A 19,568-nucleotide genomic window follows, 5' to 3' on the forward strand; every position below is an offset into this window, starting at 1 on the left:
AAAACGGAAACGAACTAATGTCTTGGTTTACCCAATTAATCCTCCCTCTAGGATCCCTTTTTCGATACCCAACTGCTGCATCTTTTACTTTCGTTGCAGTTTTAAGTTTTCATTTTCAGCATTTACAAAAATCACGAATCATACTACATTGTATTCACTTTGATATTTGAAATGAAATTGCAGCAATAGTAAAGTAGTTTGGGGTCAAAAACGATTCGAAGCGCAGTATACGTGTACTAACCCCTTGAATGACAATTTATTTTCAGTCAGCACTGCTCTGGCAGACGATTTATTTTTTTTTAGTTTTAAGAATAGGGATTGATATAGAAACTTACGGTTCATACTCACTCAATTCAACACAGTCATTATGACTTTCGCATAAAATATCGCTCATTCTTTTAGCCATATCTGTCATTTAATGCATAACGTCAGTCTGTTCAGGAAAGTTTATGACGAGCTCGACACGTCATTTCCGTTCAAGGGGTTAATATTGTTGATCGGAACACAATAATAATTACTTTGTTTTGGAGGTGAATAACGAACTTCCTTCAAAAACTCTAACTGGCAGGATTATCTGACAACTGTTTAGTGAAATGCTTGCGATTGGAACTATGCTAATTGAGCTAAGTAGCATTTTTTATATATTTTATATTAGGCAAATTCGGTTGCACATAAAACGGAATTAAAATGTTGTAACGATTCTGAGAGAGCAGAATCGGTGACGTGATAATTAGCACGTCACTTGCTTGGACTGTTGTATCCTGTCGCTAGGAACACGAGGAATCCACGAGGATAACGAGGAAGTAATCATGAAGGTGATGGTAAGCTGAATCCCACTGTTCTCGATCCATTTCCTTATCCTTTTATTCCCTAAAACCAAACTTCACAGTCCTATCCCTACATCAGCTGTCATTTGTGAAATGGCTGTCCTCGGCGAAAGCCCTAAACGACAGCCATGACAGGGCGAAGAGTCCTGATGGTGGATACGCGACGAGTGACGAGTTCTTCTGGATTGAGCCGTGAGCGAGTCAACACGTTAATCGACATCCTCATCTTATTAGCTTGTCGAAATTTGCCTTCTCCATTGTATTTCCGCGAGTGGAAGTTGTGTACTAAGTAGAGGCATCCGCTGATCGCCGCAGTCAAACAAGCCAACCGGAAGAGGTCGTGGGTGGATCGCGAGGATAACCGCCAAGGAGTCATCGAGTCCCCACAAGTGGAAGCAGCATCCTTCAAGACGTATCCTGAACCGACGGGAGCGGTTGGTGGAGGTAAGCCTGAACCTGATTGTGACCTGAATCAGCGTCCTCACTGAGCGTGCGAGGAGCGATTAGGTGCAATCAGTTCCTGTACTTGACGGGTGAACGTTGTGGCACCGTGACATTCTCTCTTTTCGTTGCAGACCCGCCCTGCCCTCATAGCTCTACCGACAACGCGAGCTGCTTTCGCACAAGAGAGATAGAACGAACAAAAGAAATTCGCGTGTGTATACGTGAACAATTAGTTTATTGAATTAAATATTATCATTTGAATTGAAAATACATTGAATTCAAACACGATTACATCTGCCGAATAAATCCAGTTACAATGTTTTATAGAATTTTTTATAATGGATAAAAGAAAATACCTATTGCAGCTAACATTACGAATGAGATTCCACTTTTTAAAATTCTAATGATAACTTCTACATGCTGCAATCCGATCCACTCATATTCAATCGAGCTAGCCAAATAGTGCAATCTTACTTTGACGCAAAACAAATGTCAACATAATATACTATATATGTGAATAGATTTATTGTACGAAAGCAATTTCAAATCATTGAAATTTGAATGAAAATTATTATTCGATTTTTTTTAATATTTACCAGAAGCAGTTCTGACTACTACCAACTTCTTTTCTAAACATTTTCAAGTAATTTTGCCGAAACTTTATCATTTTGATATAAAATTTTTATCAGACGCAATTTACGATTTTATCAACGCTTGCAGGAAATATGTTTCTCTATTTCATAGAATACATATTTGATACAGAAAAGTTAATTTTCATCCAAAACTTTTTTCCCCAAAAATGTGTTTATTTCACTCGAAAAATCTTTACTACTTTTGCTTGCTTCACAGAAATGAAACACGATGCTAAATACCGTCGTTGTCGAACTGTGTGGCAAGGTTGCCTCGTTTGCACAACAAATCCAGTTCTGTCAAGTTGTGTTTGAGTCGAACGGATTTTGGAATACAAAATTGCGTTCCGTTCAGGTAATTCTGATTCGTTCGGAATCTAGAATAAGGGTAATTCATAAATACGGAACACTCAAAGTGGGCGAAATATTTGAAAATTCTTGAAAATTTAGAACAAATTGTATTTGATTTAAAATTTGGACGTGAATATATTTTTTAAAATGTTCATCTAACGTGTCCACGTGGATATTTCCTAAACCCCACCTCCCTTACCGTGGACAAGGGTGGACATTTTCGTAACCCCTATCCCCCTAAAGTTGTCCACGCGGTATATGGACAGCCCCTTAATATATTGAGCAGTCGTGGGGCTCTCTACTGATACAGGAGTATCACGATGGTACTGTGTCGGTCATCAGTGACTGACACTGAATACGAACTTTCTACTTCATTTCTAGCGCTGTTAGTATAAATTCTTTCAAGACCAAAATTGAATGATTTAATGGATCAAAATCGATTTTTTCGTCTCAATCGACTCCCTATATAATATAGTTGAGAATGAGCGCACAAAGTTTCAAGGTCTAAAAATCTATATAAATAAAAATGTAAGGCAAAATCTGTTGCTGAGCGGAAAACCCGAAGAAGGGATGGTCCGATTTTAGCCTCCTGTATTTTGTTGTATTCGTCTCTTCCCGTAGATCAATATAACGGAGAGAAAAATCGGAAAATTTTCGGAAAACCCTGAAGGAAGGTCGGAAAATTCGGAAAATTGAATTCCCACATGTTCGAAAATTGCATCATAATAAGCGTTGTTAGACCAATTCGATGTTTGTGCTATCGAAATTGATCTTTGTTCGTAAGTGGAAATGGATTTTCAGGCGAAATAACGCATTTCTATATCTTATATCTATAAATAAAAATGGAAGGCCAAATGTGTTGGTAAGCGCAAAACCCGAGGAAGAAATGGTTCAATTTGAGTCATCTATATTTCTTTGTATTCGTCTCTAGATCAATATAGCGGAGAGAAAAATCGAAAAATTCGGAAATTAAATTCCCATATGTTCTACAATTAGCTAAGCCATAAGTTAGTCCATTTGATGTTGGCGCTAACGAAATTGATTTTTGTTCGAAAGTGGAAAAGGATTTTCAGACGGAATATGTTGGTGTGCCCTAAACCCGAGGAAGGAATGGTCCGATTTGAGCTGTCTTTATTTTGTAATATTCTCTGTATCAAACATGTATTTCATGCAACGGATTTCTCATGTTATTTCCAAATGCTTCAAGAATCTGGAACGAAAATTGTGTCTGAAAATAATTTTAGGACGAATTTTTGTAGAAGTACTAGACAATTTATAGTAAAAGGAAATTGTAAAGGGTCAAAGGGTAATCAATCAATGAAGAGTTCAGTGATTGGACTCACTAACGTTCACTTAGTAAGAAAACGTGGATGTTTGAAAGTATTTAAATCAAAAAATTCTATTTTGGGCGGGACGAAGTTCGTCGGGTCAGCTAGTGCTTAATATTCTCGTAGATACAAAATCGAACGTAGACGAGCTTCAGGTAGCTAAGCTGCGATGGTTCATAATTTGAAGCTTGTTTTGAAGGGCCTGAATGAAAAAAAAACTAGTGAGAGTGAGAGAAGAATCAGCTCTTAATCATCTTCTATTGGGTTGTCTGAAAGGTTCATGTCAATTAAAAAAAAAACAAAAGCATCGTTTTGTTCCACAAGAATAATTTTCAATAATGCCCAAATAGTCGAAACTCTTGCCCTCAAAGGACCCGAATAATTGATATTCTGAAGTGGCGATACCTGGTTAGTATAGTGGGTACAGAAGCACTTCCCAGACAGACATTTCCCAGTCACAATGAATGACTTTCTTTCGGTCAAGATCGTCTTTTGGGATTGCTATGGATGGTTTTTTTTGCCTTCTTCTATTTTTATGCTTTCAACACTGTTGCAAGGACTTATTTTCTTCCATCAACCCCAAAATTTACTTCAAAAAAATTTGGAAAATCGAGAATATGGTACCCGGTAACGTGTTCCCGGAAAAAAAACTTCGGTGAATTCCACGTCAAATCCGTTACACCGTGAAAACTCCAGTCCCCCGTCCGTGATATCCTGTCTACAGAGATGTAGCCTCGATAGGATTCCTTTAACACCACGAATAAATAAAAGATGTGTGTACTCTTGAATAGTTGTTTATCTACAAAATTCTTTAATATATAAGGTGGAGTATACAGGAAAAGGAACAAAATGAAAATGAACCAGAAATTCAAATAGGGTTTTTTAATTCTTCTTTACACATATGTAATATATACAGGTCAGACTCGATTATATACAATTTTGGACTCGATTATATATAGTTTGGAAAAATATATTTTTTTTCATATTTCAAATATGACTTATTTCAAGAAGAAATGTAACCTTTCAACGTTAATGTGTAATTTAAGTGGCTATTACATGTACAGTGGGGTAAAAACCGTGATTTTTGAAGATTTTGCTTGAATTTTCACCAAGAATTGTTTATTTATTTATTTATTTATTTATTTTATTCAAATTTAATTAGTAACTTGAGACTTTTGTCTCTATAATTGTTACACTGATTTATATACAAATGGTGCATTACTAATTATAAAATTATTAACTGTTGCTTTGAAGAAATGAGTTTAACGACTAAAGTTCTCTATACATTTCCTCTTAAATACTGTTTGTGAATTTACAAGAGTTAACTCATTTGGCAATAAATTCCAGTGTGAAATGCCTCTCACGAAGAAAGAGTTACCATACCTGGAAGTGAAGTGTCGTGGAATTGCATATTTTTTTGAGCGTAAACCTCTTAGAGTTACTAATTTTTCGTGTAAGTAACCTGGGAGTTTTGTCCTTGCAAGGTTGAATAAAAAGATGCAACATCTCATCGGAGCAAATTTACTAAACGGACAACCAATCTGAAAACATATCGAACACAAGCGTTCAATGCTACTTGTAGTTTAGATTGCGCGAAAACTGATGAGTTTATATCGATATTGCAGCCAAATTAAGAAAGATATAAGTTGGGTGTCAAAGAACAAATTGTAGAGTGGTTAAAAAACTTCTCTTTAATCGATAGAAACAATGCAGTTTAATACAAATTTTTAGAATGAAATTAATAATAACACATTGAAAATTATTAACTTTTATGATTTTCACTTCCAAAATGTTATTAAAATCCACTAATTTAGATGTTTCACTACTATATCCTATACTAAATTTTCTAATCTTTCAAATCAATGCAACAGAATCGTCTTCTGTAGCGTACTTTGTAATGTAGAGCCAGTTTGAGGCAACAGAGTCCGAAACAGAAAAACAGTTCTGTAACTCTGTCATTGTTAAAATTCGAACTGATGCGTAGAAGAATTTTTTTTTTCATCAAATATGATCACCTATCACCTCCTGAGAGAATCTGGATAAATTTATTTTTTTCATGTGAGAAAGGTATTTTCTGACTTTAAGGGGATGAATCAAAAATAAAATTCCTCTTTTATATTCAAAAAACAAAAAAATACATGTAAAAAAACGAATAAATTTTTTTTGACTCGATTATATACAGGATTCGATTATATACAGCGAAAAGAAATCAGAAACTGTATAAAGGGTGTGTCACATCAAATTGCATCACGGAAAAAACGCTGTAGAAATTTAATTTTTAGGAATTATATCTTCAGCTTTCGCTTATAATCAGATAAGAGTGTATAGATCACGTTGGCCATGCTTCACTGTAAATTTTTCGTAAATTTGGAAAAATGTCGTCGAACGAAAAAGAGCGTCGTGAATTAATCCTGTGCACTCATTTCGAGAATCCGGAGTTGTCACATCGGGACATCGGTAAGATGCTGGGAATCGTCCATCGTGGGTCAGCAGAGTACTAAAACGATACTTCGAGAACCTAACCATCGACCGGAAGGTGAAGAACGGCAAAAATGGATGCTCCGTCAGTGAAAAAGATCACAAGCGCGTAGTTAAGCAGTTTAGACGTGATCCGAGAAGTTCGGTCCGGGATGTCGCCAATAAGCTGAATTTGTCAAGTTCATTCGTCCAGCGGACCAAGCAGCGGGAGGGCAACATGGTAGGGAAGACGCGAGCCCGGAAGCTGTACACCGAAATGCTGACGAAGCCGCATTGCCTGGTAATGGACGACGAATCCGACGTTAAAGCGGACTTTCGTCAGCTGCCGGGCCTATTGTTCTTCTCCGCAGAGGACAAATTCAGCGTTCCGGAGGAGATTCGCAAGCAGAAACTATCAAAGTTTGCCAAAAAGTACATGGTGTGGCAAGCGATCTGCTCTTGCGGAAAGCGGAGCGCCCCCTTCGTGATGACCGGCACGGTAAACGGGCAGGTTTACCTTAAGGAGTGCCTACAGAAGCGCTTACTACCACTATTGAAGCAGCACGAGGGCCCGACCATCTTCTGGCCGGATCTCGCTTCGTGCCACTATTCAAAGGACGTGTTGGAGTGGTACGAAGCCAACGGGGTCACCTTCGTGCCAAAGGAAATGAACCCGCCCAACGCGCCGGAGCTTCGCCCAATAGAGAAATATTGGGCGATTATGAAGCAGGCCCTCCGGAAGAACCCAAAAGTTGTCAAATCAGAGGCGGACTTCAAGAGAAAATGGATTTCTGTTCAAAAAAAAACTACAACCTGACGTTGTACAGAACTTTATGGACGGGGTAAAGCGGAAGGTGCGAGCATACGGGCTTGGGCTCGAAGTATGAATAAAAAGAAAATGCCAAAAGTTGTTTAATAGTTTTTATTTTACTGTCTAAAATTTTCAAAAGGATCGGTCTACTGACTTAACACACTATTTGCCTTATTTATTTTAGAGTTGTCGTTTTCTATGAATATGGATTTACAGTCCAGAACAATACCTAGATCTCTAGCTATTTTACATTTTCCTACATTTTGATTTGGAACTCGTATTGCAATATTTGATACATGAATTTTCCCTGCTAAATGTTATCGAATTGTATTTTTTACAACTGGACATATTTCGTGTGTCCGAACAAACTCCTCCAGCGCACGGGGAATGTTATTGTGATAGGGAATGTCCGACTCAATGATGATGTTAGCGCACAGACACTTCAGTGAAATGTGTTCACCATGAGGAAAATCATCCGCCGAACTCTTCATGAGTAGTGAAGAAGGTCGGTCGCCAAACATGTTCGGAGTATCCAGATGGGCGCCATATGCGATTAGTGTTCGGACCACCTCCTTCTCATAATTGTATGGCATGGAAGCGAGAAGCAGTGGCGTGGATTTCGTATCATTGTACGCATTGACCTGCGCTCCAAACTCCAACAGCAACTTCGTGACGGGTAGATTGGAGAATAACCGTTTCTCACCTTCCTCGTCGTTGAAATATTTACTTTTCATCACACTTGTGTTCGATACGGACAGATGCAACAGCGTTTCCTCGGATACACTTCGTATATTCTGACGGAGCAGACTATGAACGGAGCTTCTGATCAGTAGATGTTCTATCTTGCTTTTGGCCACAGAAAGCAGGAGGTACATCAGATGAATTAGACAACGGAGTATACATTCGTAGTTTAGCTGCTGGGTTCTATCGGCCGGTTGGACACTGAGCAACTGCTGAATCTCAGTGATGTTCGCTGTCAAAAGCTGGAACGTGGCATAGACATCTTTGAACTTTGGCATCATGAGCTCGTTGCTTGTTAATAAATTCACCATCAACTTTACAATGGCTCGTGCTGATTTGCAGGTATCGCTGTCCAATATAGTATGCTTGCGAATTCGAACTTGCAGTGTTAACACCCATAGCTCTATACAAGCTTGGTACTGTCTGGAAGCTTTATAGAACTCACCTCGTTCCATTAGCCTATGTAGAGTGAACTCATGGTCGATGCCCAATATCCTTTCTTGTATCACCAAACCCTGCATTCTTAATGCATCCACATCCCAGGCGATTGCGTCCAATTCGGCATGAGTAGTGAACTCAACCATATTTCCGAAGGCGAGTCGTGGCTGGATTCGGGATTTGTTTTGGATGTGTTTGGGTCCATCTATTCGAGCATTAAGAGCCAACCGCCAGTGGTGAACAACTTCTTGTACGCCATGATGTAAATGTATTAACGATGACCCTAACAGCATATAGGCTTCGGCCCGTCTTTCTCGCGAGTAATTTATTCGGCTCAAAAGATATTCCACTATGTCTTGTGACCCGACAATGCATGCTAGCTGTAGAGTGTCATCCCCGAAACGGCTTTTAGCGAAAGGATCGGCACCATGATCCAACAGAACTCGAACCATTTCGAAACTCCAACACGTCACTGCATAATGCAAGGCAGTATTCTCGTATGCATCGCGTTCATTCACGTCAGCTCCTTTGCTGATGAGATATTGGCACAATGGAGCTGATTTAATAGCATCGATTAGACAGGTTCCTCCATTGGAACTTGGCTTATGAATGTCCGCTCCGTTTTCAATTAAATATTGAACAATTTCTGCGTTCAATATCGAGCAGCTAGCTCTCAGGGGCGTTGAACCGGTGTCGGACGAAGCATTTACATCGCAACCCAGCCTGACGAGATATTGCACGATTTGAAGATTACCCGATTCGCTGGCACAGCATAGTAGAGTAACGTTGTGTACCGTATAATCCTCCAACTTTCCATCGGTCTCATCCATGTGATAGGTTATAGTCCCTCGTTGCTCGATGTTGGCATCACACTCCATTATCAAAAACTCAACCATATCAATGTTACCTTCGCGACAGGCGATGAATAGGGACGAACAGCCTTCGTATTCCGTATCTACCAGTTCCTTTCGTACATATCTGGGTAAGCGTCTTAGGCGACTCCGAAGGCTCCTGGAGAAGGGTCCGGTACGTGAGCTAACCTCTTGGAACAAGTCATAACGAATCTGTCTCAACAGTGCAACACCCAGATGCTCGAGGTTACTCATATTCGTTGGGTGATTGAGGGAAATCATTGAAACTACTGTCAGCGACACTATAAAATGAAAAATAGTTCGATGTGGTTCACACTTTGATTAGGAAAAAATATCACAATTTTACAATGTGCCAACAAGGAGCTCACATCGATTGTGGCTTGCTTCCTGAAGTACGTAATGTTTATATACGATTTTTGTAAAATTTACCGACAATATCAAGAAGCTCTGTGGACTACATGTAGGTATTTCATCTATTTTTTTATCTACCCTTAATTCAAATTTCATCTAATGATCAGGTAGAACAGTCTTTCGACCATCGCACATCTTTGACAATCCTGCGGTACAAAAGAATTCTAGGTGCTCTCACAGATATTTATCCAATTGTTCGTTTTGGTACGTATGCAATAATATACTCGAAAGGTAACAGGTAGTACCTTAAACCTGCATCCAATTATAAAATGGTGCCTTCCACCATCAATCGTTATTGATTTCAAGGAGAAATTAACACCCGGTCAAATCATACCCACAAAAACCATCTGATTTGCTGTTGGGAAGAGTTCGAAAGTGGACAGACTTCAAACTATACACACACAACACGCGGAACGCGACAGGACACAACACTCATACACTGAAAGACCTTTTGTGTTCTCTCAAGGATAAGATCCCGCCGGACGAAAAGTCCGGTATTTACGAAATTCCGTGTAAATCTTGCCCGGCGGTGTACATTGGCCAAACCCGTCGTAAGCTAAAGTAACGTTTGAGGGAGCATAAAAACGCCGTGGAAAATAAGCAACCCATCGAATCGAGTGTAGCAGCCCACTCTACGGGGCTCAACCATGAAATTGACTGGGACAACACGAGACTCAAAAAGTGGATCAGGAAGGTCTCCCATCTAAATGCATGGGATTCCATGTACATTCACACTGCTGAGCCGCCGCTTATGAATGAGTTTGAAGCTCCGATTATATCGAATTTATTCAACTTGACCGAACTAAACATCCAGTGACTTCATCTTTCCTGACGTGTACTATACCAGTACAAAGCTGTTTCTTTGTGTTGTAATCAGTCGGACGTCGGAGCATCGAGCCCGAAACCGGTCGACTAAAAAGGTAAATTTATCAACCTTTTTTAATTTTGTAAGAACCATAAGTGTTGTGTCCTGTCGCGTTCCGTGTGTTGTGTGTGTACAGCAGTTCTTAGGTTAGCACAGTATCTAAAAATGAGCTTCAAACTATAGTATGAATCAAAATTGAGAAACTGTACTCAAAAACACAATTTCGTAAATGATTCTATTCCAATATCTTTAAATAATTAATTATTGATTACAGTAGAACCCTGATTATCCGCGAGCGGATGAACCGCGGTGCGGATTATCCGTGAAAGTGAGTTCCATAGTAATTCTCTAGAGCTTCGTGAAATTTAGCAGTGAGAGGTAGGGTAGGCACTTGCTCTTTTGTTTTGGTCATGCTATTCACATTATCTTACCACTGGTATACACAACTTCACAGATGGATAGTTTAATGATATCTGTATTGATAAAACAAAGTTTTCATGATGAAATATCTTTATTTCATGTTTGCACCTCATTTCTTGTCCTTTATTTCGTTATCCGCGATTTTCGTTATTCACGGTGACCTAGCCAGACTATTTCGCGGATAAACGGCGCTCTACTGTAATAACTATACAGCAATTCCATGTCAAACCGATATAGTGGTTCTGACATTTTCATCAAAATTGGTAGTTTTGTTCCTTATCGCAAAATAATAGACTCGTATTTTTTACATTTTTTCATTAGGGTGACCGTTTCTATTTTATGGTGGTCTGAAAAATCCCATTTTTCCAAAAATGACTTTCTACAAGAATACTAGCTTATTGACTTCAATTGAATATGTCAATTATCTGAATCGATTCAGTAGTTCAAAAGTTATGAGTTTTTGAAAAAAGTCATTTTTGGAAAAAAAAAAAAGTGGAAAAAATTTTTTTAGACAATCGGCTAACTTTGGAAAATTATTATTCAAAAACGAAAAAGAACACATCTCTGATTTTTGGATATTTTATTTAAAAAGTTAACAGCTTTCAAGAAAAAAAAAATAAAAATATATATAACGCCCTTGGTCCAGAGACAATGAAACCAGCAGCGTAGTGAGGGTAGGCAGCGCCCGGCAAACTATAAAAATGGCGCCCCAAAAAATACCACTTTTTTCGATTTTTTCACTAACTTTTAGATCGTGATATTCTGAGAAAACTACTCACTTATACCAATGTTCACATTGAGCAGTTTATTCGTATTTAGAAGTCTAGAAATATCGGGGTGATTTTGACCGTCTGTGGGGTGATTGGGTCCAGTGTGTGCTTCATCGAAAAAAAGTCACAGGAGGGTTGTGTCCGAGACACGACCGCATAGTTGACGTAGGATTCCGTTAGGCTATCTGTTGATTTTGGATGAAATTAAAAATTACATCGTTAAACTCTTTGATAATGATTTGGTGGCTCTGAAAAGGGCCGTTTCGTTTGGTTGTTGGGTATTGTTTGTTCACTGCACCAGTGTTTACCAAGTGATGATGACAGAAGGATGGTAAACAGTCATTGGATGCTGCGTATCGGATAAAAGATACCCAAGTGAAACGAGATATGATGGAAACCGCCCTCTGTGATGAACTAAATCTCTGTATGGATGAACTAAAGAAAAAAAAACTCACCAATGTAATATAAGATAATTACCAATACCGAACGCAATTATAAATTTTTCTCATCAGTTAAAACTTGTTACTTCAATATAGAGAAAACATATTCGAAATGGAAAAGGTAATTTTCTTTTATAATTTTTACTTTCTGAGTGTTTATTCAACCCAATGCAAATTTCAGTTGGACTAACAACAACTAATACTTTATGTAGAGCATATGGAAAATAACTTATTCTAATATTTCCTCACTTTTCCAAATTTTCTCGCCGTATAAACTTTCCTTGGGTGAAAATGAACTCAACAAAACAGGCATCTTAAACCAAACGACCAAACGAAATAAATCGTTTTATGTATCATTTTTAACACAACTGCTACCAAATACAATTTTACACTTACACTTGTGCTAAATTTTTTCACAATACACGATCGGTCATTGATATGATATTTCACGAAGCAATCAACATTAAAGTCCCAAATTTAAATTTTATTTGCTAGAATTAATGTATTTGAAAGGCCGATTCCCCCAGGCAGCTTGGTTTTAATGTCTCTGTTAGGGAACACATTTCGGTAGGAACAAAAATTCCCCCTGCTATCATGTTTTTGACGTGGGACTACGTCTAACCGGAGTATATGGGGGGTAAAATGAAAACCTAAACACAGAACATGCATGAAAAAATGAAAGATTCCGAATGCTTATAACTCGAACATTTCTTACTGGATCGGAAAGATGTTTGCATCAATTGATAGGGAATATTTCTACGCTTCTATCGCAATTAATAAAAAGTTATTTTTCATCAGATAAACATTTGAATAACTGTAAAATGTTAAGCGTTATCTAAACGGCATAACTGCCTCATTTTGATTGGCCCGATCTACGATTTCCCTAACATAGCCGTCAAACCCAAGCAGCCTTGGGTAAATCAGCATTGCAAATACATGAAAGTCGGGGGTATTTTTGTTCCGACTGAAATGTGTTTCCCTAACACAGACTTTAAATCCAAGTAGCGTGGGGAAATTGGCATTCCAAATACATGTAAGTCGGGGGCATTTTTGGTCCGACTGAAATGTGTTTCCCTAACACAGAGTTCAAATCCATGTAGCGTGGGGAAATCAAAATTGCAAATACATGAAAGTCGGGGGAATTTTTGTTCCGACTGAAATGTGTTTCCCCAACGCAGACTTCAGAACCAAGGTGTCTGAGGAAATTGGCATTGTAAATTCATGCAAGTCAGTGGCATTTTTGTTCCGACTGAAATGTGTTTGCTTAACACAGACTTCAAAACCAAAATGTCTGGGAAAATCGGCTCTGCAAATAAATGCAAGCTTCGAGTACTTTTGTACTCGCTTGCCTTTGCGCAAACTAGAATATGTTTCTTTAACACGGTCTCCTAAACTTAGGAACCTGGGAAAATCGTGCAGACACTAGAGACGAATGAACTTTCAAGTTTAAATCCTTTATAGCATAAAAAGTAGAAGTTGAAGTTTGTGTCCTGTGTTTTCCTAGCACGGATTACAAAAGCGGGTACGAACACAACGCTTTGGCTCGGTTATTCATTATTGTATTGGAGGATATACCTTCATATCTTCCGCTCATTGAATTTCTACGCATACCATTTGATGATGAGGCAAAATGTAGTTAACCATTTGCTGCGATAACGCCTATTCATTAAACAACATGCGTTCGACATACATGTCAAAATCGGAACTGAGTGCCTGAAGTTCATATAATCAAGCGAATTCGCGGTTCGATAAGTATGTACACTTGAGAGATGCAAACTTCAGAAGCAAATGTAAAATAAAATAATCGTTTGAAAATTCTCCCGTTCACAAATTTTGTTCTAGGCATCATACCAACCGTCATTAAATTTACTATCACAATGTATGAATTGATCTTACATGACATTTCACAATCTTTTTACTTACAAATCAAATATATTGAATTCAATTGAATTCGGGAATTGTTTCATTCCATTAAAAATTTAATCAATACAAACAAATGATTGATAAGCTAAGGTAGTCCCACGTCAACCTTGTGGTTATATCATAGATATAACCCACCCATTTTTTCAATGCCGATTTTCCCCAGTCAGCTTGGTTTTGTTGTCTCTGTTGGGGACCCGCCGCATGTGTCGTCAATTTCGACCAATCAGTGGGTATTTCCGTTAGGATAGGGGTTGAGATTTTTCAATTGTTTAATAGTTAGTTTCATGACATCTATTATTTTCTTCAATATAAAAGAATGTTATGGAGTACCGAAATGGATTGACGCATGAAATTCATCAATCCATCATTAAATGACTGAGCAATAAGCGTTTGAAATTGGACAATTTTCACGATGTGTTCGATTTTCGATTTTTAATTTGTACCCTAATATATTCCCGAAAGACGTAATCCTACGTCAAAAACATACTTATGTTCATGTAAAGTAATACAAGATAATATTACAATCAGTAACAATGTTCTGGGATCGATACCAGGTGTCTTGGCCAGATTCCTGACCAGAGAAATTACAATGAGACCATTTCGAATTCTGCATGGTTCTTTGCACTGTTGTTCGAGTATTTTCAAACACTTTCGATGCTTGGTCAGCGAAAATCAGTCCTTGATGACCTATATTGCTCTTTCGAGCTTCTCCTTGTTCAAATGTTGTCTGACCATCCTTTTTTGTGCGGCATCTGGAATCAATTAGACCAAAGAAAAGCCTCAAACCTGTAGGACCAATTCACCTCACAGAAACGGGTCCATGTCACCCCACACAACATGCAAAAATTAGAATGCAATTAATTTGATTTATTGTTATCAAACTTACAGTTTTGTTGCATCAAATTGTTTTTCTTCCTTATGTGAACAGAACTTTACTGCACAATACACGAAAAGTTTGAAAAGTCAGCAGAAAAAACCTTAAAACCACGATCGAAACTCACAGTTTATGACAATCAAAGCGCTTAATGTGTTCATGCTACCGTTTTGCTCCACTTGATAAATTTTACCAATGTTTTTTTACGTTCGGTACGTAGGGTTCAACAATAGAAGGAGATGACATTATAAAAAATCCAAGTTGAGCTGTACTTCTCGAGATAAAGGGGTGATCCAAATCACTCCGTATGTCCAGCTCACCCCGTGGTACCCTAAGTAAGCTGTCGCTTGCGTATAAATATTGTATCTCCTCTGAGGAAAATTCTCAGAATCTTTCTGTACCCATAATAATAAAAGCTGCTTATTCTGCTAGTTTTGGGTTTTATGTTTCCCTCGAGCTGTGAACGCTAGCGAATATTTCACTTGAAGTTCATCTGGCATTGCCATTAACACAACCATCCGAGCCATGGCAAAGCAGATGAAAAAAGAGAAGAGTGCAAAAAATAATAGGTCGCTTCTAGTCATCAGTGTCTTTGTGTGTGTTGCTTGTTTTCGTTGCGCGAAACTTAGAACTTGTTCAATTCCTGTACATGTGAATAGCACACCTTCGATACTTTTGGTTGCCATTCGTATTTGCTCTGGTACGCATCGGCTCTGTTCTGATGCAACAAGCTCCTAGCTTTGTTGACGGTTTTGACCGAAAGTCGAGAAACGATTTTTCATAAACGGTCATTCTCGCGATGTTTAATTTTGACGTAGGATTACGTCTTTCGGGAACATATTGGGGTACAAATTGTGAAAATTGTCCAATTTCAAATGCTTATTGTTCAGTCATTTCATGATGGATTGATGAGATTTTTGCGTCAATCAATTTCGGCACTCCATAACAATTTTTTACATTGAATAAAATAATATATGTCATGAAACTAACTATCGAACAATTGAAAAATCTCAACCCATATCCTAACGGAAATACCCATTTCTGATAGGTCGAAATTGACGACATATGCGGCAGGTCCCAAACAGAGACATCAAAACCAAGCTGCCTAGGAGAAATTGGCATTGCAGATACATGAAAGTAGAGGGAGCTTTTTTTCCCACTGTCATGTATTCCCTAACAGAGATTCCAAATCCATGGTTTCTGGGAGAAATCAGCATGTAAAAACCCTCGATAGTTTAACTAACGACGCGCACAAATGGATAGTGCTCACTGTAACCAGCGTAGGCATTGCTGATTGCATACGTGCTGGCGAATAAGTTGGGAGCGATGAACAAGTGTTTTTTCGTTCCAATAAGAATCTTTCGATTGAAGAATGATGTTTCATAACTGAATAGAACTTATGCTTGATAGAATATAAATAAAATTCAAATTTGGAACTTTTATGTTGGTTGCTTCGTAAAACTTTTAGCACAACTGTAAGTGTAAAATTGTGTATGGTAGCTATTGTGTTAAAATGACTTGAAATATTAAACGATTTTTTTTTCTCCCAAGGAAAGTTCATGCGACGAGCAAAATTGGAAAAATGAAGGAATATTCGAAAAAGTGATTTCACATATGCTCTACATATCGTATTGGGTGCTGTTAGCCCAATTGAAATTCGCATTGAGGCATGTATCGTGTTCCGTTGGGTTTAAAGCGAAAAGGAAATGGGTTGAATAAACACTCAGAAAATAAAAAATTATGAATGAAATTACTTTTCCATTCCAAATATATGTTCTCTATACTAAGATAACACTTTTTTTCTGGTGAGAAAAATTGGGTTCGATAATGATAATTATCTTACATTGCATTGATGAGCTTTTTTTTCTTTATTTCATCCATACATAACACAGGCGCCATCTCGTCCAGGACCACAGAGGGCGGCTTTGGTACGTGATACGCACCATCTAATGACTAATCACCATCCTTCTATCATGATCACTTGGTTATGGACACTGGTGCAGTGAACAAACAATACCTAACAACCAGACAAAACGGACCCAAATCATTATCGAAGAGTTTAACAATGTAATTCTCCAAACATATCCAAAATCAGCGTGCAGCAGATAGCCTAACGGAATCCTACGTCAACTATGCGGTCGTGTCTTGGACACAACCCTCCTGTGACTTTTTATCGTTGCAATTGTGTGGATCTGTTAGACGCGTGTTTGATGCTTGTTGAATGGCGATGCACGGAAGAGACCTCTCGTTAAATACGTTAATTGATGAAAAACAGGAAGTGGGTTATATCTATGGTATAACCGCAAGGGTGTCGTAGGACTATCGTTGATTTAGAGATCATTTGTATGAAGTTGAATCTGAATTCATTCTGAATGAATGAATATTTGGAGAACTTCGAAAACGAGAGCGTTACGTTGGAGGCACAAGGTTTTATGCATCCAATATTGGATACGGAAATATCCTACTGATGGGGAAGAATAATCTTCAGAAGCTATCCTGTTAATTGCGATTGATTGAAAAATCACAAAACCTAATGTATTTGGTCACAGTGTTACATGGATAGAAAACATTCAAATAAACTCTTTCACATGAATGTATTTTCAAATTCCTAGAGGAACTGGCAGATTATTTTCCGGATCTTTCTCGATCCAAACGGAAAGAATTCCGTGCGTGTATGTGTGTGTGTGTAGCGGCTGCTGCGAGATCTTCCCGGGGAACTGTTTGTAGCATCACTCTCCTCCTGATGGATTCCCTTCTGGCCTAAGGTGCACAAACAGGCTCTTGGTGACACCGTTCATCCGCGCTTTCATGATAAATGAAGAGCTTCACCACAACAGCGACAACATGCTCCAATCGCTGTTCAATTAGAACTGAGTGGATTTCCGAGCGGCGCTCGCTTATATACCGATTGGTGATTTCAATAGCCTATTTTGAAAGCAAATTCAAGACTATTGAAACATGTTTTTGGATCAGAAAGTAACAAGTATAGAACGCGTAGACATTTTATCTTTCGAATGAAGTGTTTATCATACAATTTCGTTCAGTTGTTTAGGAGCTATTGACACTCAAAATCTCGGTCTTCGGCGTAACGCTTTCGTTTTCGAAACTTTGATTTTACACCCCGGTATAGAAATGAAAGACGTAGTCCTACGTCAAAAAACAAATTGCGACATATGACCAATTAGTGTATTGTTCTCGCAAAGGCAAGAGAGAATCGGTGCTTCTCGAAATGCTTTTCGGGGTCCCCGGAACTTTTTACTTAAGAGTTTTTAATGAAATTTCGAAGTATTCGCAAATAACATCCGAAAAAAAAAGATTGCGTAGTCCTACGTCCTAAGCGGCCGTGTCTCGGATACAACCCCTTGATTTTTCTTCTCTATTAAACGATCAGAGAACATATGGTAACATCCATACCTCTCACGCAGAGGTCACGAGTTCAATTCTCACTCCCGACATTCTTCCAAAAATGGAAGTAAAAGTGAAGAACCAGCCGAAATGTGTTGAAAATCACTATAATAGAGAAAAAAAATTCTGTGATTTTGAACTGAAGTTAACTAAAGAAACGAGACGAAGTCAGGATTAACTAAAAAAATTAAGCGTTATCTAAACTGCCTCGTTTCGATTGGCCCGATTTACGGTTTCCCCAACACAGACTTCAAAATCAAGATGTCTGGGGAAATCGGCTTTTCAAATAAATGCAAACTGCGAATACTTTTGTACTCGATTGCCTTTACGCAGGCTGGAACATTTTTCCCGAATACGGTCTTCTTAACTTAGGAACCAGGGAAAATCGTGCAGACACTAGAAGCGAATGAACTTTCAAGTTTAAACCCTCTACAGTATAAAAAGTAGAAGTTTAAGTTGTTGATTCATGCAAGCCGGAGGTACTTCTGTACCCGCATGTTTTTTTTTTGCACTCCGGATATTTTTTCCTAACACGGATTACAAAAGCGGGTACGAACACAACGCTTTGGCTCGGTTATTCATGATTGCATTGAAGCATATGCCTTCATGTCTTCTGCTCACTGAATCCATTTACTACGATAACTATTGATTGAACAATATGCGTTCGACGTATCATTCATTATAATCAGTATAATCTGTTGATTACTCTTCCGTTCACATATTTTGTAAGTCATGAGCGTCATAACAAACGTTAAAGGACAGTCATTAAATTTACTCGTAAAGAAGAACATAATAGTATGTGTTGGCATTTATATGTAGACATTAGTAAAGGGTGTGTCACATCAAATTGCATCACGGAAAAAACGCTGTAGAAATTCGCCCAGTAGACCGATCCTTTTGAAAATTTTAGACAGTAAAATAAAAACTATTAAACAACTTTTGGCATTTTCTTTTTATTCATACTTCGAGCCCAAGCCCGTATGCTCGCACCTTCCTCTTTACCCCGTCCATAAGGTTCTGTACAACGTCAGGTTGTAGTTTTTTTTTTTTGAACAGAAATCCATTTTCTCTTGAAGTCCGCCTCCGATTTGACAACTTTTGGGTTCTTCCGGAGGGCCTGCTTCATAATCGCCCAATATTTCTCTATTGGGCGAAGCTCCGGCGCGTTGGGCGGGTTCATTTCCTTTGGCACGAAGGGGGTCACCTTGGCTTCGTACCACTCCAACACGTCCTTTGAATAGTGGCACGAAGCGAGATCCGGCCAGAAGATGGTCGGGCCCTCGTGCTGCTTCAATAGTGGTAGTAAGCGCTTCTGTAGGCACTCTTTAAGGTAAACCTGCCCGTTTACCGTGTCGGTCATCACGAAGGGGGCGCTCCGCTTTCCGCAAGAGCAGATCGCTTGATACACCATGTACTTTTTGGCAAACTTGGATAGTTTCTGCTTGCGAATCTCCTCCGGAACGCTGAATTTGTCCTCAGCGGAGAAGAACAACAGGCCCGGCAGCTGACGAAAGTCCGCTTTGACGTAGGTTTCGTCGTCCATTACCAGGCAATGCGGCTTC

At 38.7% G+C, this 19,568-nt stretch overlaps 1 protein-coding gene across 1 annotated transcript; it reads right to left on the bottom strand.

The window, feature by feature from the left end:
- Positions 1-7,164: 7,164 nt before the first annotated feature.
- On the bottom strand, positions 7,165-9,132 carry LOC129774388 (protein fem-1 homolog C-like). Its single transcript, XM_055778121.1, has one exon. The coding sequence runs from the start codon at positions 9,130-9,132 to the stop codon at positions 7,165-7,167; it is 1,968 nt and encodes a 655-aa protein (XP_055634096.1).
- Between the last annotated feature and the right edge of the window lie 10,436 nt (positions 9,133-19,568).

Source organism: Toxorhynchites rutilus, chromosome 3 (assembly GCF_029784135.1).
Source record: "Toxorhynchites rutilus septentrionalis strain SRP chromosome 3, ASM2978413v1, whole genome shotgun sequence".
Classification (NCBI taxonomy): Eukaryota; Metazoa; Arthropoda; class Insecta; order Diptera; family Culicidae; genus Toxorhynchites; species Toxorhynchites rutilus.